The sequence below is a fragment of the Macaca thibetana genome, chromosome 14 (genome assembly GCF_024542745.1).
Source record: "Macaca thibetana thibetana isolate TM-01 chromosome 14, ASM2454274v1, whole genome shotgun sequence".
Classification (NCBI taxonomy): domain Eukaryota; kingdom Metazoa; phylum Chordata; class Mammalia; order Primates; family Cercopithecidae; genus Macaca; species Macaca thibetana.
In genome coordinates this window covers 53,158,900-53,183,693 of record NC_065591.1, presented here as the reverse complement: position 1 = coordinate 53,183,693, position 24,794 = coordinate 53,158,900, and the positions used below count along the sequence as shown (strand labels likewise).

Sequence of the window (24,794 nt, the reverse complement as noted above, 5' to 3'; positions counted from 1 at the left end):
TCTACACAATAATGAATGCACTTTTACTGCGTACCTGTAATAAGCCAGGACTTTTCCCATATGTGTGGCCCATTTCATCCCAGGATGACCCTGTGGGGTAAGTAGTACAAAGCCTGTTTCACAGGGGAGCAAACAGGCTGAGTGGTCTCCCGAAGTCTCAGCCCGTGCTGGTGACACCGTCCAGCCACCGCTGCCCAAGCTCTGGCTTACTTAGAAGTAGCTGTCTTTAGCAGCCCAGCTTGTGTTTAATACAAAGTTGACCTGGAATTGAGTGTTTTGATTCAGTCAACAACTTGGGAACAAATCGTCTGATTTATGGGCAACTTCTGGACCAGCCTGGGAGGAAACAGGCTAACCTGACGAAACTTCCTGCCCAGCCCCACAGCCTTAGCCTGGGAGAGCAGGAGCTCAACTTGTCCTGCACCGCCACCTGGTGGTCAGGAGCAGAATTGCCACCTGGTCCGTGAAACGTTCCCAGGAAAACGAGGGCTGGGGCAGAAAGAACTCATATAGATAATTTTAAATCCTGGAAATGTTGAATTTACTCTAGAAATGTTTAATTTACCCTCATTTTTAAAAAAGTGACACTTTTAAAAAAGGACAGATTATCATCCAAACACATTTGTTAAGTACCATTTGTGGGGCTGTGCAGAGAGGCTCAGCACTGGCACTGAACCGAGTTCTCTCCTATGCCCAGCTGGGTCCAGCCCCACCTCTGGTTACTGCGTGGCCTTGGTGTACCCTTCCATCCTCCTGGGCTTCAGCTCCCCATTTCCAGATACGAAGTCGGCCTGCCTTTCATCCCTTCCCTCCATTTCCCCTGCAATTGCCAGAGGGTTTTAGGCAACTTACAAGAAAAACATAAAACAAAATTGTACAACTATAAAGGTGAAAGATCAAGCCTCAAAATCAGGTCTAACAAAGCCAGTTTAGGAGGGATATACCCCAGAGAGGCAGACCATAATCCTAGACAGTTGCTCTAGTTGAATCATAAGTTTGATCCTGAGTTTTCTGGCTTCCAGCGTTCAAAAGGAAACACAGAACATCATTATTCTCATTGTTTATGAGAAAAACATGTATTGGTTTGCAGCAGGTCTCTGAGCAGGTACAACTTCTCCTAATGCTTAACTCTGTCGACAGTTTCCAGCTCGTACTGAATCCATGATATTGAGAGATGTGTTAGATTATGTCTTAACAGTTCCTCAGAAAATGCAGCCCTAGTATTCTTGAGGCTGTTTCTTACAGCATCCCTTGCTGGAAGGTGAGGGCATGACCAAAAAAAACAAAAACAAAACAAAACAAAACAAAAAAACAAAACAAAAAAAAAACAAAACAAAAAAACAAAACAAAACAAACAAAGAAAAACCTGACTCAGCAATAGCAGTTTTCTTAGTAGGATGGGGTTGGGTTTAGAGACTAGTTGGGTTGCGTTGGGTAGTGAGATCAAAGCATTTTGTTTCTGGCAGTCCAGTTTAACTCCAGAATAAAATATAGAGTAGATAAGTGGGTAGACTGTGTGACTCTCAAACAATTATTTGTCAAGTTAGTCTTCATCAGTTGTTGTTTGATTATTGCTAGGTGAACCACATTGTACAGTTAAGTCTAAGTGCTGTGCTTTGTGTTGCTGGTTATGGTAACCCCATCACTTTACCAAATAATGCAGGGTTGACCCCTTGTGTGGGTTTTATGGAGCTTCATTAACTACAATTCTCACCTGGATAAATGCCTTCAAGGTAGACCAAGGGAATGCCAGGCAAGACCAGGATATTGCTTTGAAAAGACTCCTGGTTGCAGTGTGGAGTTAAAAAAGAAAGACTCCAGGTTGGTCCAGCCATGCTCATAGAAGCATTATTCACATTAGACAAAAGGGGGAAGCAAATCAAATGTTCAACAGACAAATGGATAAACAAAACACAGTATATCCATACAGCAAAATGTTATTCAGACTTTAAAAGGAAGGGACTCTGACATGCGCTACAACTTAGATGAACCTTCAAAGCATGCTACTAAGGGAAGTAAGCCAGTCACAAAAGGACAAACGTCAGTTTGGGATGAGAGCAGAGTTCTGGAGATGGGTGGTGGTGAGGTGGTGATGGCTGCACAACAGGGCAAGTGTACTTAATGTCACTGAAATCTAGACTTAAAAATGTATAAGTAACAATTTTTATATCATGTATATTTTTTCCACAATTTTTAAAAAGACTTCTGGGACTGCCTTGGCACATGAAGGCACCTATTACATCCTCAAAATTCACAGAGCATGCCCAAGAGGGTGGCCTGAAATACAGCTCACACCCTATGTCATGGAGGCTGAAGAAAGCCCCCTAAAACATCGGGGTCAGTGATTCTTGACAATCTTGTTTAAAAGGCAGATTCCCAGGTTCCCACCATCAGAAATTCAGATTCAGTGGGTCTGGAGTGGGGTCAAGTACGTACATTCTGTGTAAGCATCCCCAGGGGCTTTGACACAGTGGGCCATGTTCTACACTTTGGGGATTTTGGAAATGCAGCTTTGTGGAAGTCCTGCCTAGATGAATTCATTGTAAAATCCACGTCCAAGCAACTAAATGAATAGATCTAGTGCATTGGACTCTTGGCTATAAACTAATTAGATTTAGGAGAACAACCTGCCCCAAATTATTCTGGCTTAGAGGAATCGGTATTTATCCATCTTTTTTCTGGCAATAATTTGATAACAGGATGGTCCAATGGGATATGGAGGACTCTTATCAGTTTGTAATAATAAAATGATATCATCAGCACCACATGGCAAAATACCCTCTGACTCCTTTTACAGTGGGTCATGCACTAAGATCTCTGAAAGTGCTCCTTTGAAATAAATAAACACACATAGAATGTAAGCTAAGAAGAAGGGATCAGCCCACTTTATGTTGCTCAGCATTACTAGCCACCCTATTGTTCCCATTGTGGTAAAAATGTGTGCATGAGTGCTCTATTAACACCAGTGACGGAAAATCTTGAATTTTAGCCATTTCCAATAGGTTCCATTCCACAAAGTTAGAAGCTAAGAAGAAGCAATTAGAGCTTTATGCAATTTTTTTTTTTTTTTTTTTTTTTTGAGAAATGTCTTCATTAAGTGATTAAGAGGCCAGCTTTGGCCAACAGGATGTAGCTGTGCTTAAGACCTGCTTGCTCCTTATGCCTGGAAAGCCCAGCCAGCCAGCACTTGGGAGGGTGAGCTATCCATCTCCTCATGGGGAGCTGTGTGCCCATCCACACAGGCTCCTCCTCAACCCCATGGACTGGATTTTGAGAGTAGGCCTGTGGGATTGGAAACCTGCCAGATAGAGCAGGCATGAAGCGCCTCCAAATGTAACCACCCAATGGGTTCTCCTTGCCTGCTGCCTAGACTGAGCTGATTTATCAAGACAGGGGAATTGCAATAGAAAAAGAAAAAGAGTTTAATTTACACAGAGCTGGAGAGTACAGGAGACCAGAGTTTTATTATTACTTAAATCAGTCTCCCTGAAAACTTGGGGATCAGGGTTTTTAAAGATAATTTGCTGAGTAGGGGTTTGGAAAATGGGAAGGGCTCCTTGGTCAGGTCAGAGATGAACTCATAGGGAGTTGAAGCTATCTTCTTGCACTGAGTCAGTTCCTGAGTGGGGGCTAAAAGTCCAGATGAGCCAGTTTATCAATCTGGGTGGTACCAGCTCATCCTCTGAGTGCAGGGTCTGCAAAATATCCCAAGCACTGACCTTAGGCTTTACAATAGTGATGTTAGCCCCAGGATGCAATTTGGGAAGATTCAGAATCTTACAGCCTCCAGCTGCATGACTCCTAAACCACAATTTCTAATCTTGTGGCGAATTTGTTAGTCCTGCAAAGGCAGTCTAGTCCCCAGGCAGGAAGGGGGTTTGTTTGGGGAAATGGCTGTTATCATCTTTGTTTCAAAACTAAACTATAAACTAAGTTCCTCCCAAAATTAGTTCAGCCTACGCCCAGGAATGAACAAAGGGTGGAGGTTAGAAGCAAGATGGATTGGTTAGGTCAGATCTCTGTCACTGTCATAATTTTCTCAGTTGTAATTTTTGCAAAGGGCATTTTCACAAATGGAGTAAGGGGGAGAGAGGAGTTGAAGGAGCTGGTCTTGAGGAAGGAAAGCCCCCAGGTAGTGGTTGACACTTATGCTCCACAGCCTGGCTGCTAAGAAAGAGTTCCACTGTGAGACCTGGCAGGGAGCGGAATATCTAGGACTGTTTCTAGACAGAAAGAAAGACAGAGGGCTGGGCCAGCTGGGCCTTGGATTTAGAGTCCTGGATTCAGACCCTCTCTGCCTCCATCTCCCATACCCACATCATGCCCTTGGGCTTCCTTTCCGTTCATGCTTCCTGGCCCTGCCTGTGTGCACATTCAGATGTTCACCGTCCCCATCCTTTCTCTCCGGCAGTGATGGAGGTGCAGAGGCCTGAAGCCTGAGAATGCATCTGCAGGCCTTGTGTGGGAATATGGAACATGTGGACCCTACTGCCCACTCTCACACCCTAAGTGACAAAGACCTGTTTTTCTTCTGCATGTGATGTTCATTTTGCTCAGCTAATCCTCAAGGCCCAGCTGGCAGAGGGGTCTTCCATAGGAAGTACAGCGTCCCGCAAATATGTTTCCCTTGGAACCAGGCCAAGGGAGGGCCACAGCAATGATGGTCCACAGTCTCAGTTAAACCTAGTTTCCAAAGGGTTTGGGGGGCTTTGTCGGGAGAGGGGAGGCAGAGAATAGAACTTCCTGCAGCTTCCTGGCTTCGGTTAGAGCAGCTCCACTTTTTAATGTATTACATATATGGAACATTGATGTTCCATGATGACCTCAGCTTTAAATAACTGTTCTGACATGAATGAATATGTGCATGTATGTATATACCCATGCATGTATAAATATATCAACACATATGCATATATGCATATGGATGCTTACTGATGATCTTAGTAATGATAGTTCACAATTTGAGGCATTCTCTGAGGGTGGTACCTGTCCCATAGCAGAGTCTCAATAAATATTTGATGCCAGGTGTGGTGGCTCATGCCTGTAACCCCAGCACTTTGGGGGCCAAGGTGGGGGGATCACTTGAGCCCAGGAGTTTGAGACCAACCTGGGCAACACACTGGGACCCTATCTCTACAAAAAATAAAAAATTAAAATTAAAAAATTATCTGCATGTGGTGGTGCGTGCCTATAGTCCCAGCTACTCAGGAGGCTGAGGTGGGAGGATCATTGAGCCCAAGAGGTGGAGGCTGCAGTGAGCCATGACCCCACCACTGCACTCCAGCCTGGGTGACAAAAAAAAAACACACACAAAAATATTTGATGTGTGAACAAATGAAAAGTTTGGTAGTGTATGTTGTGGAGACAGGAGTATGGTGTGAGGGAAGGAGAGGGTTCAATCTATTATAATCATTAGTCTATTAACTTGTGGTAAATGAGCTATAGGAGATAAATTCCTACTTACTGTACACATTAAATGGACTCTTCCTCCCACCCCATCTTCCCTGTCCCTTTCTTTTTCCACAGCAGCTCTGCAACAGGCCAATAGCTTCCAGTTTCCAACCCCAAGCAAATACCAGAACTGGAGGAGAGAATTCCGGTGGAGTGAGTCACTAGCTCTCTGGGAGTGGGAGGCTGAGACTGGGCAGAAGATCTCTGGTTAATTCTCAGGGGCAGCTGTTCTCATTCCTTACATGGTATCTCTCTGGCGCGGCCTCCTAGTTGTCAGAGGCAAGAAATAAAATATCAGGTTGACTTTATTTCCACAGCTGACTAGAGGGAGCCTTTTCCAAGGGACTCAAGATCTTCCCATTCCCCTCCACCCCTGGCGCAGGAATTATGGAGCTTTAGGATTCTACAGTTTCACCCAGACAGGGCCTTAGCCATCGTTACCTCTAAGCTTTTTGAAATACAGACGAGTAAACCGAAGGAACTCTATGATTTGATTCTGTACACTGGAGTGAGACTGCGGCATCAGATTAATGACCTCATGCAAAGCAGGATGCTACAAACAGACACCCATGCATCCACACACACATCCCTACACACACACGCACATGCGCACACACACACCCCTACACACACACACACACACACACACACACATACACACACACACCCCTGCTCCTTTTTCAGAGTCAGACTTGGTCCCAGTGTCCTGGGGAAGAGCAGGGCTGTGGCAGGTGCTGAGGCAGCAGGCCCTGCCAGGGGGTGCAGTGACCACACACAGACTCACAGCGTCTAGGCAGGCCTGGGATCCAGGGGCTGCAGCACTTACTGCTCAGAGTTCCCTCCCCAGGCCCTGGAGCAAGGGGCAGGGACTCTTCATCCAGTTCCAGGCTCATTGCTGCCTTCCACCTCCCCCCACACCCACTCCCTCTCCGGCCTCACCCTAGGAGAGGAGGACCCAGAAAGGCCTTGGCTTAGACAGGGGTTTCTACCAAGAAATGTTGCAGTTGGAACTGAGCCCTGGTCTTCCTTCCTTCTGAGTCAAGGCTCCCAGCCAGTGAGTCATTCCCCTGCCATCCGCAGACCCACCACCCTCGCACCGGGTCAGGCTGGGACAGGGGCACCTCGGAAGCAGGACCCAGGGCTGCACTCTTGGGCAGGCCACTTCATCTGGGGACAGCCTAGAGTGACTCCTGAATCCTCTGACAGCCCCCAGCGGTGACAGCAGAGGGTGGAGGAGCTAGCGTTGCCACACATGGGCCATCGCCTTTACTGCCCTGCTCTGGCCCTCCCCAAGTCCCTGGAAGCCTGCTGCCCGGGCCCTGGATGCATGGGTGCAGGGTCCATCCCAAGGCTTCCAGCCCACTCTACTGTGTGCCGCCAGTGTGGGGACTCAGTCCGTCCTCAGGAAGCTCTCAGCCTGAGGTGAGAGCAGGGAGGCTGGTGGTAGACCCTCCCAGTAGGGCTGGGTCGCTGGGGGAGGTGCAGGAACAAGAGGACTGCTGAATAGCCCCATGGTGTCTGGAATGGGCCTGGGAAACTCAGCCTTTAGTTATCAAAGAGTATTGTACAGTGTTTCTCAAGAGTATACGAAAGCTGCTTTGAGGTTAGGGCTTGAGTTTTGATCATTTCAATCAGCCTAGTGTCTAGCATGGTCTGACCCAGAAGAGGAACCCAATCCTTGTTTGCTGAATCAATGGATGAGCAAGCCAGCTGAACTGAGCGCAAAGGGAGCACATGGATTCAGACCTGCTCAGGCTACCGCCCCTAGAGGGCGCTCCAAGACTTCGAGAGGGATTTGAACCTTGCCAAACCTCCAAGTTCTGGGAAGCTGCACCCTGAAGTCCCAGTCTCACAAAAATCCCGAGAGCCGAAAGCCACGACAGCCATCTTTTTTATTGTCTTTATTTTGCCTAAAAGAAAATCCCAGGGAGCAGGGCTGGCCTTGCCATTGGAAGCAGAATGTGTGGTACCATCCCTCCTGTCCAGAGGCATTACTGCCCCATCACAGCTGGTTCTGGCCCCAAGCCCCAGGTGGGAGGGCTGGAGGGGCTATGTGGCTGCCCTGGGCACCCTCCCCAGCTGCTCATGCTGCCAGATGACCTCTAGGATCTACAGGAAAGGTTGCTGCTGCTAGAGGGCCCAAAGAGGAGGTAGCGCAAGCGCCTGACCCAGAGGCAGCCTGGATGCTGAAACTCAGGCTCTGGTGCGCGCATCAGTATCCTTCACACAAAGCAACCCTAAGGTGCCAGGGGCACGTGTGACTGAGACCCGGGCAGAGGACAGGGCAGCCCCGGGTGGGCCGTACCAAGGTTTCAAGGAAACGGCCAGCAGTGGGGGATGTGAGTTGGCCAATGAGGAGCTCTTGGCCCAAAAGTTGGAGAAATCGTGGCTGTGTAGAGTGTGCAGCCCCCTCTGGAATGGGCCAGAGCTTCAGCAATGTGCTTCAGCAAATGTCTTTACCTGGATGCGGCTTAAGTGTGTGAGAGGGTGGGAAACTAATGGAGTTCATATTTTGCCAACAACTAGCTTTTACTTTGTGTCCTGCGCCACTGGGCACCTTTTTTTTTGTTTTGTTTTGTTTTGTTTTTTTTGAGATGAGGTCTCACTCTGTCACCCAGACGAGTGCAGTGGCGTGATCTCGGTTCGCTGCAATCTCCATCCCCCAGGTTCGAGTGATCCTCCCACCTCAGCTTCTCCAGTAGCTGGGACCACAGGCGCACACCACCATGCCTGGCTAATTTTTGTATTTTTGGTAAAGACAGGGTTTCGCCATGTTGGCCGGACTGGTCTTGAACTCCTGAGCTAAGTGATCCACCCACCTCAGCCTCCAAATGTGCTGTGATTACAGGTGTGAGGCACCACACCCGGCCAACTGGGCATCTCTTTTTAGCCCATGTTATCTGCTCAACCACTCCATGAAACTGCACCAGACAGCCCACTTTTTGGATGAGGAGACTGAGAGATTAAGTAACTTGCTCAGAGCCGGGCAGCTGGTGTGCATGTGAAGGGGTGGACTTCCAGGCTCCCCTTCACCATCTTCTGAGAGGACCCAAAGACACAGTGGGCATCAGGAAGGGGAGGTTTCCCATCACCTCTCTCCCCAGGCTGTGCCCACCTCCCAAGCAGTGGCTTGAAGGGCAGCCCAGGGACAAGGGGCGCGGCCTGAGCTGGGGCTTTGATTCCCTCATCTCCTCAAGCCTTGCTGGAGTTCCATCTTGAAGGCAGTGCATGAGGACCGCGTGTGGAGAGAAGGAGACCCCCTAGCAGCGGTGGGAGTGGGGATTAGAGAAAGGAGAAGAAGGGAGCAGCTTCTGGGTCATGACCTCGTGAGCCCTGAGGCGTTTCTGTCAGGCTTGGTTCCTGAGGTGGCCCTGGCTTCCTGTCAGGAAGTCCCTGAGGGATCCTCAGGGGAACAAAAAGGCAGTCTGTTGGGCTGAGAGGAATTGAGGCAAGTGAAGGAGTTTGATTCAGAAGATGGCAGAGAGGGAGAATGAGGGTGCAAGGAGGAAGGAAGGAAGGAATTTGGCAGGAATTTGGCAAGCTGAGGACAAGGACGGGAAGCAAGGCAAGGACTGACTCACAACTTTTGCCTTTTTAGGCTTGAACCTTCTAATCGTGGGCTGTGATGGGGGTGCAGTAGCGGGAGGCAGGCCAGCCGCCTCCCTGGCAGCTCCTTCCTGCCACCCTCAGATCAGATCTGTTTCCAGAATTACCTTTTCCCTCCAAAGCTTTCTGCGAGACCTCCCTCTGGGAGCTTGCTGACCGTGTGCGTGTGGTGCCATCTGTTCAGAGCCCACGCCTGGGACGTGCAGTCACACATGTTCGCATTGATGTACGGGGGAAAGCAGGGGAGAATATCGAGAACAGTGTGGGCCCCCGGGGGTGGAGGGGACTCAGTGGAACTCTCCTTGGGATGGGACTTGGCCTGCGTGAGTCCCTGAGGAGGAGCTTATCCCTCGGAGCTTTGGGGAAACTGAGACCAGGGGATTGTGTTGCACTAAGAAGCAGGTGAAAATCTGAAGGCTAGACACCCTGGAGGAAAATCTGAATGAGTCAGCTGAGCGGCCAGAAGCAGGGAGATGGACAAGAGAGCGGACTTGTTCCATGTGGCGGTCCTGGGAAGTTTCTGAGGGACATCCCTGTATGCCACCACAGTTCATGAGAGAGCTGGTTGGGCTGAGGGTAGGTACTGAGAGGGCAGATCTGAGAGGGTACATGGCATTTTACTGAATCAGTTTGAGCAAGTGATCTCAAATGACCCAATATGGAGACAAAATGTTTGAGATTTTAGATTTAAGGTTACCATGCTTGAGGGAAGCAAGGGAAGAGAGTAAGAAGGAGGGGAGGGAGAGAGGAAGAGAGTACACATATGTGAGCTTGGTTGATCTTGCAGTAGGCTACGACTGTCAGCAGACTAGATGATCTCAGCCCCCCACAGCACAGAACCAGGCCTGTCCTCAGGGCCCTGCCCCACTCCTTTCACCTCCATCTCTGAGTAGCCACACTGTATCCTGTTTGTTCCCTGACCAACAGGAGCTTGGCATGGGCCCACTCCATATCCTTCAAATGATTTGATACTCACTGTAACCTCCCTCTCTTGTATTCTCTTAAAATCTCAAATGACTCCCTCTGTCTGAGAGCCTCTTGGCACACATGTGAGAAGAAAGAGCCCATCTCATTTGTCGTGGATGTCTATCCTTTCTGGGCCCATGGCTAAGGGTCCAGCATCTTGTGGGAAGAAAGCTCAGGTGGTTTATTGACTGAGTGATTTAACACAGCCCAGCTCCCAACCACAATGGTTTTAGGATGCTCTTTGGAGGCAGATGCACATTTCTAAGAAACGTTCTGGAAATGCCCTGATACATCTCTCAAGAGCATCCTCGCATGAGTCTGAAACATAATGGTTCTTAGACTTCTCACCGTGGGACTTCCTTTGCCCCATGGGACCCTGACACTGCTATACCCATTCCTCTGAGTCCCACACCTCAGGCACCAGGAACCTCTGAGTCAGGCTCTGACATCTTCCTCTTTCTGATGGTTTATAGAATTGGAGCTTCACTTAAAGCCTCCTCTTTTCTTGATAAAATAATAACACCTTTGTAATGAAGAGTGTGTTCTTTCCTTGGTAGGTTTGACGCCAGTGAACAAAAGAACTATGTCACCTCCAAAGGACCCTTCTCCTTCTCTTCCTCTTCCTTCATTGTCTTCTCATTCATCTTCCCCACCATCTTCTTCTTCAGCCAGTGTTTCTGAGCATGATCCAGATGGTTCCTCCCCACCTCAGGTGAGTGTCCTTGAGGGTCCTGCCCAGGTGTCAGGAAGCTGAGCTACCTGTACTCTTCCCACCTTCCACACTTATCTCTGGATTCCATGTGCTCGTAGGTCAGCCTAAGTGCAAAGCCAGGGCCAGAAGATACTCTGTCAAGGTTCTACCCCAGCCGCCTTCATGTATACCTTTCACAAAATCTCCTGCTGCTACTTCACAGCCATCCCTGAGGACACAGTCATTCCCTCAGCAAACTTTACAGGGCTTATACTCCATGCCAGGTCTCCATGAGATACAGAGCTGCTAGGACACCTTTCCCTTGAGAACTTGCAAAGGGCATTGAGGAATTTGCAGCTATAGGATGGAAGGCACTGAAGTGAGGGTTCCTTTGGTAGCATCCAAGAACCTTGGAAGCAATATCTTCCTTGAATATAAAATATCATCATTGATATGCAGGCTGGACTCTTTCCTTCTGTATGTATTTATCAAGCCTCTGTTACATGCCAGGCCTGTTCTAGACTCTGGAAAGTAGAGTGCACAAGACAGAAAAGATGGGTGCTCTGGTGAAACCCCTGTGCTATTACCTGCCCTTCAGGCACCAGAGCTCTTGGGAGGACACAGCCACCCCTAGAGTCCACTCATTTTCCCTCTTTGCCAAGGGCCAAGTTCCTGCATGCTAGAAATAGCTACTTTCTCGATGGTGCAAGGTAGGAGGTTAAAAAGGGTCATTGGAAGGTCTTAAGGGCCATTCTTGTGCTACCACAGCTTCAGCCCAGAGGGTTACTGTCGCTTCTTACTTTAATGGCCTCCAAAGAAGCAGCCTTGGTTTCTTGGTTGTTAGAGGAACATACCTATGGGCGGATCATGCCCTTTAGTATAGACAATGACTGAGCACCCACAGAGGCCCAGCCAGCCCTACCCTCATGGGCCCAGGAGCTTACAACAGCAGGGTTCTACCTTTGCCTTCCCCCTGGCTTCCAACCCAGGTAATCTGTGATTCAGAAAAGCCTTTCATCAATGCTGATTTGGGGGTTCTGGGCAGATCCTGGTAGGACCCAAGGCAGCTACTTAGAACAAAGAGTATCCCTTTGAAATCATCTTAGGCAAAATAATTTTTGAATTTGAGCATCTGAGATGGTAAGAAAAAAGGGGAGGGGTTGTAGATTGAGATTTGCTTTAATCGTATAAATAAATGGTGAAATTTTTAAAATAACTGCTATTTTTGCCCATCCCATCTAGATGACAGCTTCTGAGTCCCTCTCACAGGTCTCGAGAGGTCATGCAAGTCCTCCCACCCCAACCTTTCAAAGGCGAACCATAGCCCAAGGAGCACCCAGGGAAATTCCGCTGTATCTGCCTCATCACCCAAAGCCAGAGTGGGCAGAGTACTGCCTGGTAAGCCCTGGTGAAGATGGCCTCTCAGGCCCTGCAGAGATGACTTCTGATGAGGGCCAGCCAGCAGAGGCACCTCTTGGGGACATTGGAAGCAACCACAGAAACCCACACCCCATCTGGGGGAAGGACAGGAACTGGCCAGGTCAAGAGCTATCTCCCTTGGCTGGAGAAGACTGGGAAAAAGGGAGTACTGGAGCTGGGAAGGAAGAAGAGGGAGGGCCAACGCTGGCAAAGGAGAAGTTGGGCCTAAAGAAGTTAGTCCTCACTCAGGAGCAGAAGACCATGTTGTTGGATTGGAATGACTCCATCCCTGAGAGTGTGCACCTCAAAACCAGGGAGCGACTTTCCCAGAAAAGTGCTGAGAATGATAGAGGAGGCCGTGTGCTAAAACCAGTCCGCCCCTTGCTGCTCCCTAGGGCAGCAAGAGAGCCCCTGCCAACCCAGAGGGGGGCTCAGGAGAAGATGAGGACCCCCGCGGAACAAGCTCAAGGGGAGCGAAGCGTGCCTCCACCCAAGTCCCCACTGCGGCTCATAGCCAATGCCATCCGAAGGTCTCTAGAGCCCCTTCTTTCCAACTCTGAAGGTGGGAAGAAGGCTTGGGCCAAGCAAGAATCCAAAACTTTACCCACACAGGCCTGCACTCGCTCATCCAGCCTTCGGAAAACCAATTCCAATAAAGACAGGGACCAGCATTCCCCTGGGAGAAACCGGCCCTCAGCCTTTAGCCCTCCTGACCCTGTCCTCCGCACCCATAGTTTGCCCAATCGGCCATCCAAGATCTTTCCTGCACTTAGGTCCCCACCCTGTAGCAAGATTGAAGATGTCCCCACACTCCTTGAGAAAGTGAGTTTGCAAGAGACCTTCCCAGATGCTTCTAAGCCTCTGAAGAAAAGAATCTCACTTTTTTCCTCTCTCAGACTCAAAGACAAATCTTTTGAGAGTTTCCTCCAAGAATCCAGACAAAGAAAGGACATCAGGGACCTCTTTGGCAGCCCCAAGACGAAGGTGCTGCCTGAAGACAGTGCGCAGGCCCTAGAGAAGCTGCTGCAGCCTTTCAAAAGCACCTCCCTGTGCCAGGCAGCCCCTCCCCCTCCTCCTCCTCCTACAGCAGGAGGTGCAGGTAAGTGGCTCTGTCCTGATAAATGTCTGCACTTCATGCTGGGCAGTTAGTTATCTTCATTGCATTGACAAGCAGGCATCTTTCACTTCGTTTTGCTTCTCAAATACTAACAAAAGTAGGAAAACCCTAAAGGTGAAAAATTTGAAAAAAATCTGAAAAAATTAGTTTTGAAATTATAGAAGGTGTTGAAAAGAGACCAATCAAGTATAACCCTACCACCACTTTCTCACTTATTTTCTTTCTTTCCATAGGAATATTTTTTAGTAAGTTGTACATAAAATTTTGTGTTTTTTTTTTTGTTTGTTTTGGTTTTTTTTGTTTTTTTTTTGAGACAGAGTCTCACTCTGTCACCCAGGCTGGAGTGCAGTGGCATGATCCCAGCTCACTGCAACCTCTGTCTCCCAGGTTCAAGCGATTCTCGTGCCTCAGCCTCCCCAAGTAGCTGGGATTACAGATGTGTGTCACCACGCCCAGCTAATTTTTGTATTTTTGGTAGAGATGGGGTTTTACCATGTTGGCCAGGCTGGTCTTAAACTCCCGGCCTCAGGTGATCCGCCCGCCTCAGCCTCCCAAAGTGTTGGGATTACAGGCATGAGCCACCATGCCCAGCCTCTGTTTGTTTGTTTGTTTTTAGAGAGAAAGGGTCTTTCTCTATCACCCAAGCTGGAGGGCAGTGGCCTGATCATGGCTCATTGCAGCCCCAAACTCCTGGACTGAAGCACCCAGCTAATTTTTTATTTTTTGTGGAGATGGAGTCTCAATATGTTGCCCAGGCTGGTCTCAAACTCGTGGCCTCAAGCAATCCTCTCACCTTGACCTCCCAAAGTGTCGGGTTACAGGTGTGAGCCACCATGCCTAGCCAAAAATTTTGTATCATTTAAAAGTCAACATTATATCATAGATATTATGCCAATTACCATGTAGTATACATTAATGTGATTTAATTGAATATCCTGTCTGGTAGGTATGGTGAACTATTGTCTTATTGTTTAACTTACATTTGTATATATGTTATATATGCATATATTTATATTTTATATATGGTGTTGAATGAACATCTTTATGCATATGTTTTTCCCTTTAAACTCCTAGCCTAAACACTTATGCATATTTGCTTACCAATGAAAATGTAGGCTTTTTAAATAATTTAAACCTGATTAAAATTTTTAAATTCTAAAATTAATATATCAAATAATCAGAGTAATCCAACAATATGGAAATATCTAATAAAAAGTAAAATGTATTATCTCATCCCCTCTCCTCCTTGCCAAAGTTTTAGTCTATTCCCTTAGAGACAGTTTAGCTAAACATTCACACGAGTTCTTTTTTGTTGTTGATACTTGTTTGACTGCTTTGAACAAACTGTGATCCTACCATCCCTATTGTTGATCAACTTTGTTTTTCTTTTTTCCTAAAAAGCCTTTTTATTTTCTTATTTAACTTTTATTTTGAAACATTAGTTTTCAAGTAATATATTATTTCTCTTCAGCAGTAGTACCTTAATCAACCAGCTATAGGGATTAACAAGAGATTTTATTTTCAGCCAGGTTCAGGATAAGCATGGACAGGCTGAAGTATAACTCTTAAACATGCATAACAAATTAATAAACTATTAAACTTTTAAATAAATTAAATAGATTATTTAATAAACTATTAAAAATGTATAACACATTAAATTTTATGATGTGTGACATAAGGGTATATTATGTCACACATCATAAAATTTAATGTGTTATGCATTTTTTGATAATATATTTGCATGGTTCAAAATCAAAGGGTACAAAAGGTTCAAAATAAAAAGTCCTCTTTCCCTTCCTTGTCCCTGAGCAATCCAGGTCCTATACTGGTGATAGACATTGTCATCAGTTTCTTAGGCATTCCTGCAGACAGAATTTATGAATGTAAGAGCAAATTTACATATTATATTTTTTCTTTTTTTAACACAAATGATAGCACAGCAGCATGCTGTGTGCACTCTTTTTGAACTTTTCATTTTATTTTGGAGCTTATTCCATATTAGTACATAAAGCACTTTCTTCTTTGTTTTATAGCTGTACAGTATCCCACTGTGTAGATGTAACATAATTGATGTAGCCAGGCCCCTATGATGCAAAGTTTAAGTAATTTCAAATCTTTGGCTATTGCAAACAGTGGTACAACAATTAACTGAGAACTTAGGCCATTAAGCACATGTGTGAATTTATCTCTAGGATAAATTCTTAGAAGTGGAAATACTGGAGCAAAGGATATGTGAATCGGGGATTTTGATAGATACTGTTAACTTGTCCTTCATCACAGTGTGCTTGTTCACATTCCCAGCAGCAAAATATGAGAACTAGATCTCTACATTTGCACTAACTGGTATGTTACTGATCTGATGGTGAAATATAGATCTCAGAGTGGTTTGAATTTCATTTTTTGTTTAACAAGGTGATTGAACATCTTTTTATATGTTGAGGAGCCATTTGCATCTTCTTTTCTGTGACCAGTTGATTCCATCCTTTGTCCAGTTTTCTAATGGTTTGTTGGTTTTTTCTTAATAATATGTACAGATTCTTTATCGAAAGGGAAATTTAGCCCTTTTTTGTAATGATGCAAATTACAAATATTTTTTTACCAGTTTCTTGTTTGTGCTTGACTTTATTTATAGTGGCTTTTCTTGTGTAAAATTTCTAACTTCATATAGTAGTTTGAAACATTTTTATTATATGGCTTCTGGGTTTTATATAGTAGTTAGAAAGAGCGTCTTCCAAGTTTGTAGAAGAAATTTCTCACAGTTTCTTCTAGTCTTCTTGATTATTTTCAATATTTTAACATTTAAGTATTTACATCAATAAATTTTCCTAGTATAAAATGTGAGCTATAGATTCAGCCTTACTTTTTATATGTTTCCCTGGCTATCCTAAAAAATTAGTGAATAATCTCTCTTTTCCTCTCTTATGTGAGATGACACATTTATCACATATAAGATTCCTGAACTTGGACTTATTTCCACACCATCTATTATATTCAATTTAGTTGTCTGTTATGTATCAATACCACACTGTTTTAAATATCTAATTTTATGTATTTACATATTTTTTTATTTTAGGTATTTTACTATCTGGTAGGAAGAGTATTCCCATTATTGATTTTCTTTTTCTAAAATTTCCTGACTCTTCTTGCTTGTTTGATATTCTATATGAACTTAGTATAGGCTTGTCTATCTACCAAAAAAAAGTCCTGTGAATACTCTTACGGGATTGAGTTAAATGTATAAGTAACTTGGCAAGAACTTACAAAATTATGGTATGAGTTATCTTTCCATTTGTTCATGTCTTTTTTGTGACCCTCAGGAATATTGTACTTTAGAGCATATAGATCTAGCATAATCATTAATTTTATTAATATATATATTAGTTTTTGTTGCTATCGTCAATAAGATATTTTCCAGTTTATCTTTCTACTGTTGTTTGTATATATGAAAGTTATTGATTTTTGTGTAGTAATTTTGTACTTATCGGTTTTATTACATTCTCTTTGTTGTAAAAGTTTTTCAATGGATTCCCCTGAGTTCCCCCATATATACAATCATAACAACTGCAAATTATACCTTTACTTTTTGCTTTTAGATTGTATACCTCTTATTTATCTTGTCTCGCTGGTTTCTTTTGTTTCTAGAATCTCCAGAACAATGTTAAATAACAGTAGTGATAATTATTTCCTTAATATATTCCTACTCATAATGAGAATGCTGCTGGTATTTTTCCCATTTAAGCATGATAACTGGCTTCTGGATTGACTGAGATATATTTTATCATTTTGAGGAAATAGCAATCTAGTTCTATTTTGGTGAGAATATTTTTATTTTTATTTTTATTTTTTTTTTTAATTTATTTATTATTATTATACTTTAAGTTGTAGGGTACATGTGCATAACGTGCAGGTTTGTTACATATGTATACTTGTGCCATGTTGCTGTGCTGCACCCATCAACTCGTCATTTACATCAGGTATAACTCCCAATGCAATCCCTCCCCCCTCCCCCCTCCCCATGATAGGCCCCGGTGTGTGATGTTCCCCTTCCTGAGTCCGAGTGATCTCATTGTTCAGTTCCCACCTATGAGCGAGAACATGCGGTGTTTGGTTTTCTGTTCTTGTGATAGTTTGCTAAGAATGATGGATTCCAGCTGCATCCAAGTCCCTACAAAGGACTCAAACTCATCCTTTTTTATGGCTGCATAGTATTCCATGGTGTATATGTGCCACATTTTCTTAATCCAATCTGTCACTGATGGACATTTGGGTTGATTCCAAGTCTTTGCTATTGTGAATAGTGCTGCAATAAACATACGTGTGCATGTGTCTTTATAGCAGCATAATTTGTAATCCTTTGGGTATATACCCAGTAATGGGATGGCTGGGTCATATGGTACATCTAGTTCTAGATCCTTGAGGAATCGCCATACTGTTTTCCATAATGGTTGAACTAGTTTACAATCCCACCAACAGTGTAAAAGTGTTCCTATTTCTCCACATCCTCTCCAGCACCTGTTGTTTCCTGACTTTTTAATGATTGCCATTCTAACTGGTGTGAGATGGTATCTCATGGTGGTTTTGATTTGCATTTCTCTGATGGCCAGTGATGATGAGCATTTTTTCATGTGTCTGTTGGCTGTATGAATGTCTTCTTTTGAGAAATGTCTGTTCATGTCCTTTGCCCACTTTTTGATGGGGTTGTTTGTTTTTTTCTTGTAAATTTGTTTGAGTTCTTTGTAGGTTCTGGATATTAGCCCTTTGTCAGATGAGTAGATTGCAAAAATTTTCTCCCATTCTGTAGGTTGCCTGTTCACTCTGATGGTAGTGTCTTTTGCTGTGCAGAAGCTCTTTAGTTTAATGAGATCCCATTTGTCAATTTTGGCTTTTGCTGCCGTTGCTTTTGGTGTTTTAGACATGAAATCTTTGCCCATGCCTATGTCCTGAATGGTACTACCTAGGTTTTCCTCTAGGATTTTTATGGTATTAGGTCTAACATTTAAGTCTCTAATCCATCTTGAATTAATTTTCGTATAAGGAGTAAGGAAAGGATCCAGTTTCAGCTTTCTACTTATGGCTAGCCAATTTTCCCAGCACCATTTATTAAATAGGGAATCCTTTCCCCATTTCTTGTTTCTCTCAGGTTTGTCAAAGATCACATGGCTGTAGATGTGTGGTATTATTTCTGAGGACTCTGTTCTGTTCCATTGGTCTATATCTCTGTTTTGGTACCAGTACCATGCTGTTTTGGTTACTGTAGCCTTGTAGTATAGTTTGAAGTCAGGTAGCGTGATGCCTCCAGCTTTGTTCTTTTGGCTTAGGATTGTCTTGGAGATGCGGGCTCTTTTTTGGTTCCATATGAACTTTAAAGCAGTTTTTTCCAATTCTGTGAAGAAACTCATTGGTAGCTTGATGGGGATGGCATTGAATCTATAAATTACCTTGGGCAGTATGGCCATTTTCACAATGTTGATTCTTCCTATCCATGAGCATGGTATGTTCTTCCATTTGTTTGTGTCCTCTTTGATTTCACTGAGCAGTGGTTTGTAGTTCTCCTTGAAGAGGTCCTTTACATCCCTTGTAAGTTGGATTCCTAGGTATTTGATTCTCTTTGAAGCAATTGTGAATGGAAGTTCATTCCTGATTTGGCTCTCTGTTTGTCTGTTACTGGTGTATAAGAATGCTTGTGATTTTTGCACATTAATTTTGTATCCTGAGACTTTGCTGAAGTTGCTTATCAGCTTAAGGAGATTTTGGGCTGAGACAATGGGGTTTTCTAAATATACAATCATGTCATCTGCAAACAGGGACAATTTGACTTCTTCTTTTCCTAACTGAATACCCTTGATTTCTTTTTCTTGCCTGATTGCCCTAGCCAGAACTTCCAACACTATGTTGAATAGGAGTGGTGAGAGAGGGCATCCCTGTCTTGTGCCAGTTTTCAAAGGGAATTTTTCCAGTTTTTGCCCGTTCAGTATGATATTGGCTGTGGGTTTGTCATAAATAGCTCTTATTATTTTGAGGTACGTTCCATCAATACCGAATTTATTGAGCGTTTTTAGCATGAAGGGCTGTTGAATTTTGTCAAAAGCCTTTTCTGCATCAATTGAGATAATCATGTGGTTCTTGTCTTTGGTTCTGTTTATATGCTGGATTATGTTTATTGATTTGCGAATGTTGAACCAGCCTTGCATCCCAGGGATGAAGCCCACTTGATCATGGTGGATAAGCTTTTTGATGTGTTGCTGAATCCGGTTTGCCAGTATTTTATTGAGGATTTTTGCATCGATGTTCATCAGGGATATTGGTCTAAAATTCTCTTTTTTTGTTGTGTCTCTGCCAGGCTTTGGTATCAGGATGATGTTGGCCTCATAAAATGAGTTAGGGAGGATTCCCTCTTTTTCTATTGATTGGAATAGTTTCAGAAGGAATGGTACCAACTCCTCTTTGTACCTCTGGTAGAATTCAGCTGTGAATCCATCTGGTCCTGGACTTTTTTTGGTTGGTAGGCTATTAATTGTTGCCTCAATTTCAGAGCCTGCTATTGGTCTATTCAGGGATTCAACTTCTTCCTGGTTTAGTCTTGGAAGAGTGTAAGTGTCCAGGAAATTATCCATTTCTTCTAGATTTTCCAGTTTATTTGCGTAGAGGTGTTTATAGTATTCTCTGATGGTAGTTTGTATTTCTGTGGGGTCGGTGGTGATATCCCCTTGATCATTTTTAATTGCGTCGATTTGATTCTTCTCTCTTTTCTTCTTTATTAGTCTTGCTAGTGGTCTGTCAATTTTGTTGATCTTTTCAAAAAACCAACTCCTGGATTCATTGATTTTTTGGAGGGTTTTTTGTGTTTCTATCTCCTTCAGTTCTGCTCTGATCTTAGTTATTTCTTGCCTTCTGCTAGCTTTCGAATGTGTTTGCTCTTGCTTCTCTAGTTCTTTTAATTGCGATGTTAGAGTGTCAATTTTACATCTTTCCTGCTTTCTCTTGTGGGCATTTAGTGCTATAAATTTCCCTCTACACACTGCTTTAAATGTGTCCCAGAGATTCTGGTATGTTGTATCTTTGTTCTCATTGGTTTCAAAGAACATCTTTATTTCTGCCTTCATTTCGTTATGTACCCAGTAGTCATTCAGGAGCAGGTTGTTCAGTTTCCATGTAGTTGAGCGGTTTTGATTGAGTTTCTTAGTCCTGAGTTCTAGTTTGATTGCACTGTGGTCTGAGAGACAGTTTGTTATAATTTCTGTTCTTGTACATTTGCTGAGGAGTGCTTTACTTCCAATTACGTGGTCAATTTTGGAGTAAGTATGATGTGGTGCTGAGAAGAATGTATATTCTGTTGATTTGGGGTGGAGAGTTCTATAGATGTCTATTAGGTCTGCTTGCTGCAGAGATGAGTTCAATTCCTGGATATCCTTGTTAACTTTCTGTCTCGTTGATCTGTCTAATGTTGACAGTGGAGTGTTGAAGTCTCCCATTATTATTGTATGGGAGTCTAAGTCTCTTTGTAAGTCTCTAAGGACTTGCTTTATGAATCTGGGTGCTCCTGTATTGGGTGCATATATATTTAGGATAGTTAGCTCTTCCTGTTGAATTGATCCCTTTACCATTATGTAATGGCCTTCTTTGTCTCTTTTGATCTTTGATGGTTTAAAGTCTGTTTTATCAGAGACTAGTATTGCAACCCCTGCTTTTTTTTGTTCTCCATTTGCTTGGTAAATCTTCCTCCATCCCTTTATTTTGAGCCTATGTATGTCTCTGCGTGTGAGATGGGTCTCCTGAATACAGCAGACTGATGGGTCTTGACTCTTTATCCAGTTTGCCAGTCTGTGTCTTTTTAATTGGAGCATTTAGTCCATTTACATTTAAGGTTAATATTGTTATGTGTGAACTTGATCCTGCCATTATGATATTAACTGGTTGTTTTGCTCTTTAGTTGATGCAGTTTCTTCCTAGCCTCAATGGTCTTTACATTTTGGCATGTTTTTGCAATGGCTGGTACCGGTTGTTCCTTTCCATGTTTAGTGCTTCCTTCAGGATCTCTTGTAAGGCAGGCCTAGTGGTGACAAAATCTCTAAGCATTTGCTTATCTGTAAAGGATTTTATTTCTCCTTCACTTATGAAACTTAGTTTGGCTGGATATGAAATTCTGGGTTTAAAATTCTTTTCTTTAAGAATGTTGAATATTGGCCCCCACTCTCTTCTGGCTTGTAGAGTTTCTGCTGAGAGATCTGCTGTTAGTCTGATGGGCTTCCCTTTGTGGGTAACCCGACCTTTCTCTCTGGCTGCCCTTAAGATTTTTTCCTTCATTTCAACTTTGGTGAATCTGGCAATTATGTGTGTCTTGGAGTTGCTCTTCTCGAGGAGTATCTTTGTGGCGTTCTCTGTATTTCCTGGATTTGAATGTTGGCCTGCCCTACTAGGTTGGGGAAGTTCTCCTGGATGATATCCTGAAGAGTGTTTTCCAACTTGGTTCCATTTTCCCCCTCACTTTCAGGCACCCCAATCAGACGTAGATTTGGTCTTTTTACATAATCCCATACTTCTTGCAGGCTTTGTTCGTTTCTTTTTCTTCTTTTTTCTTTTGGTTTCTCTTCTCGCTTCATTTCATTCATTTGATCCTCAATCGCTGATACTCTTTCTTCCAGTTGATCGAGTCGGTTACTGAAGCTTGTGCATTTGTCACGTATTTCTCGTGTCATGGTTTTCATCTCTTTCATTTCGTTTAGGACCTTCTCTGCATTAATTACTCTAGCCATCAATTCTTCCACTTTTTTTTCAAGATTTTTAGTTTCTTTGCGCTGGGTACGTAACTCCTCCTTTAGCTCTGAGAAATTTGATGGACTGAGGCCTTCTTCTCTCATCTCGTCAAAGTCATTCTCCGTCCAGCTTTGATCCATTGCTGGCGATGAGCTGCGCTCCTTTGCCGGGGGAGATGCGCTCTTATTTTTTGAATTTCCAGCTTTTCTGCCCTGCTTTTTCCCCATCTTTGTGGTTTTATCTGCCTCTGGTCTTTGATGATAGTGATGTACTGATGGGGTTTTGGTGTAGGTGTCCTTCCTGTTTGATAGTTTTCCTTCTAACAGTCAGGACCCTCAGCTGTAGGTCTGTTGGAGATTGCTTGAGGTCCACTGTAGACCCTGTTTGCCTGGGTATCAGCAGCAGAGGCTGCAGAAGATAGAATATTTCTGAACAGCGAGTGTACCTGTCTGATTCTTGCTTTGGAAGCTTCCTCTCAGGGGTGTACTCCTCCCTGTGAGGTGTGGGGTGTCAGACTGCCCCTAGTGGGGGATGTCTCCCAGTTAGGCTACTCAGGGGTCAGGGACCCGCTTGAGCAGGGAGTCTGTCCCTTCTCAGATCTCAACCTCCGTGTTGGGAGATCCACTGCTCTCTTCAAAGCTGTCAGACAGAGTCGTTTGCGTCTGTGCAGAGGTGTCTGTGTGTCTTAGTTTACTGTGCCCTGTCCCCAGAGGTGGAGTCTACAGAGACAGGCAGGTTTCCTTGAGCTGCTGTGAGCTCCACCCAGTTCGAGCTTCCCAGCAGCTTTGTTTACCTACTTAAGCCTCAGCAATGGCGGGCGCCCCTCCCCCAGCCTCGCTGCTGCCTTGCCGGTAGATCACAGACTGCTGCGCTAGCAACGAGGGAGGCTCCGTGGGTGTGGGACCCTCCCGGCCAGGTGTGGGATATGATCTCCTGGTGTGCCTGTTTCCTAAAGCGCAGTATTGGGGTGGGAGTTACCCGATTTTCCAGGTGTTGTGTGTCTCAGTTCCCCTGGCTAGGAAAAGGGACTCCCTTCCCCCTTGCGCTTCCCAGGTGAGGCAATGCCTCGCCCTGCTTCAGCTCTCGCTGGTCGGGCTGCAGCAGCTGACCAGCTCCGATCGTCCGGCACTCCCCAGTGAGATGAACCCAGTACCTCAGTTGAAAATGCAGAAATCACCGGTCTTCTGTGTCGCTGGCGCTGGGAGTTGGAGACTGGAGCTGCTCCTATTCGGCCATCTTGCTCCGAGAATATTTTTAATCACAGATGGATGTTGAATTTTGTCAAATGTCTTTTCAGCATCTTTTGAGATGTCTGATTTTTTCCTCCTTAATTTGATTAATATTATGAATTATACAGTAGATTTATGGATATTGAACCATCCTTGCATTGCTGAGATAAATACCACTTGGTCATGATGTGTTATTACTTTGTCTTATTACTTTACATGATGTCTTATTACTTTTTGATTATGTTTGATAATTTATTTAACATTTTGCATTAAATTCATAGGTAATATTGGCCTACAGTTCATTGATATCACATTTATATGATTTCTGTATGTGCTAATTACAGTAAGTTAGGGTAAATGTATTTTCCTGCTTTGATTAGCATGGAGAGCCACATTCATTTATATTCATCAGAAAATAGTATGACTTCCTTGCCTTGGAACAGACTGGGAATGTACAGAATGGAATTAGCTTGGAGTTAGTCAGCTCTGGAAGTAGTGCCTGCAACCTCTCTTAGAAGAGTTTTGTGTTTCTCTCAAGTGGTCTTAGGTCAGTATCCTAAGAAAGTAAAGATTTTACCTAACCTATCAGATTAGACCCATCAGTCTTTTTTTTTTAATTTCCTTGCTCAGTCCACCAAACACACACTCACATATATGCACTGACACTGTTGCCTCCACGTTGAACTTGGGAGTGCATACTTCCATGCAATGGAGAGAGAAAACAGTATCATGCTCATTCAAATTGAAGTACCTAAAAGTTATTATCATTTGAATAAGAGCCAGGCTGAAATTAACTTGTTTGTATTTTTAAAAGACAACTTTCCAATTAAATTAATGGTGTACATAAACTTATCAGCGTATTTGAATGACTTGGAGTCATAAACTAATTTCAGGTACTTATCAGTGGTCATTTTATAGAAACAATTTTAATGCTAGTTATCATTCTTGTGTATAATTAAAGAACATGCCCTGAGAACCTTCTTTAATTTTTTGCATAAACATTTTTATTGCAGTATTACGTGCATACAGTAACATCTGCAAATGTTAAGCCTACAGCTGATGAATTTTTGCAAAGTGCGCATTTGTGTAATTTTCTCTGAGATCAAGCTATAGAATGTTATCAGCACCCAAAAGACTCCCTCATGCTTTCTCCCCATTATATGCCCTGCCCAACAAAGGTACTTATCATCTGCCTCTTATCATCTTAGATTACTCTTGCAGTTTTTGTTTTGTTTTGTTTTACTTTACAAAAATTGAATCATTCAGTAATGTGGTAGGCAGAATTCTAAAAGGACCCCATGCTTCCTGCTCCCTAGTGTGCTTGCTGTGTAGAATCTAGTCCTCTGGACTGGGCACAGTGGCTCACAAATTTAATCTCAGCACTTTGGGAGGCTGAGGCAGGTGGATCACCTGAGGTCAGGAGTTCAAGACCAGCCTGGCAAACATGGCAAAAATCTGTCTCTACTAAAATTACAAAAATTATCTGGGCATGGTGGCAGGCGCTGTAATCCCAGCTACTCAGGAGGCTGAGGCAGGAGAATTGATTGAATCCAGGAGGCAG

General features: G+C 44.0%; 1 protein-coding gene across 1 annotated transcript in view; it reads left to right on the top strand.

Moving 5' to 3' along the window:
- MICAL2 (microtubule associated monooxygenase, calponin and LIM domain containing 2) overlaps nt 1-24,794 on the top strand; it is a 251,221-nt gene that overhangs the window by 170,867 nt on the left and 55,560 nt on the right. The window contains exons 29-31 of the mRNA XM_050757393.1: nt 5,527-5,604; nt 10,581-10,735; nt 11,957-13,232. Of these exons, the coding sequence (XP_050613350.1) occupies nt 5,527-5,604; nt 10,581-10,735; nt 11,957-13,232 (1,509 nt within the window). The remainder of the gene's footprint in view (nt 1-5,526; nt 5,605-10,580; nt 10,736-11,956; nt 13,233-24,794) is intronic.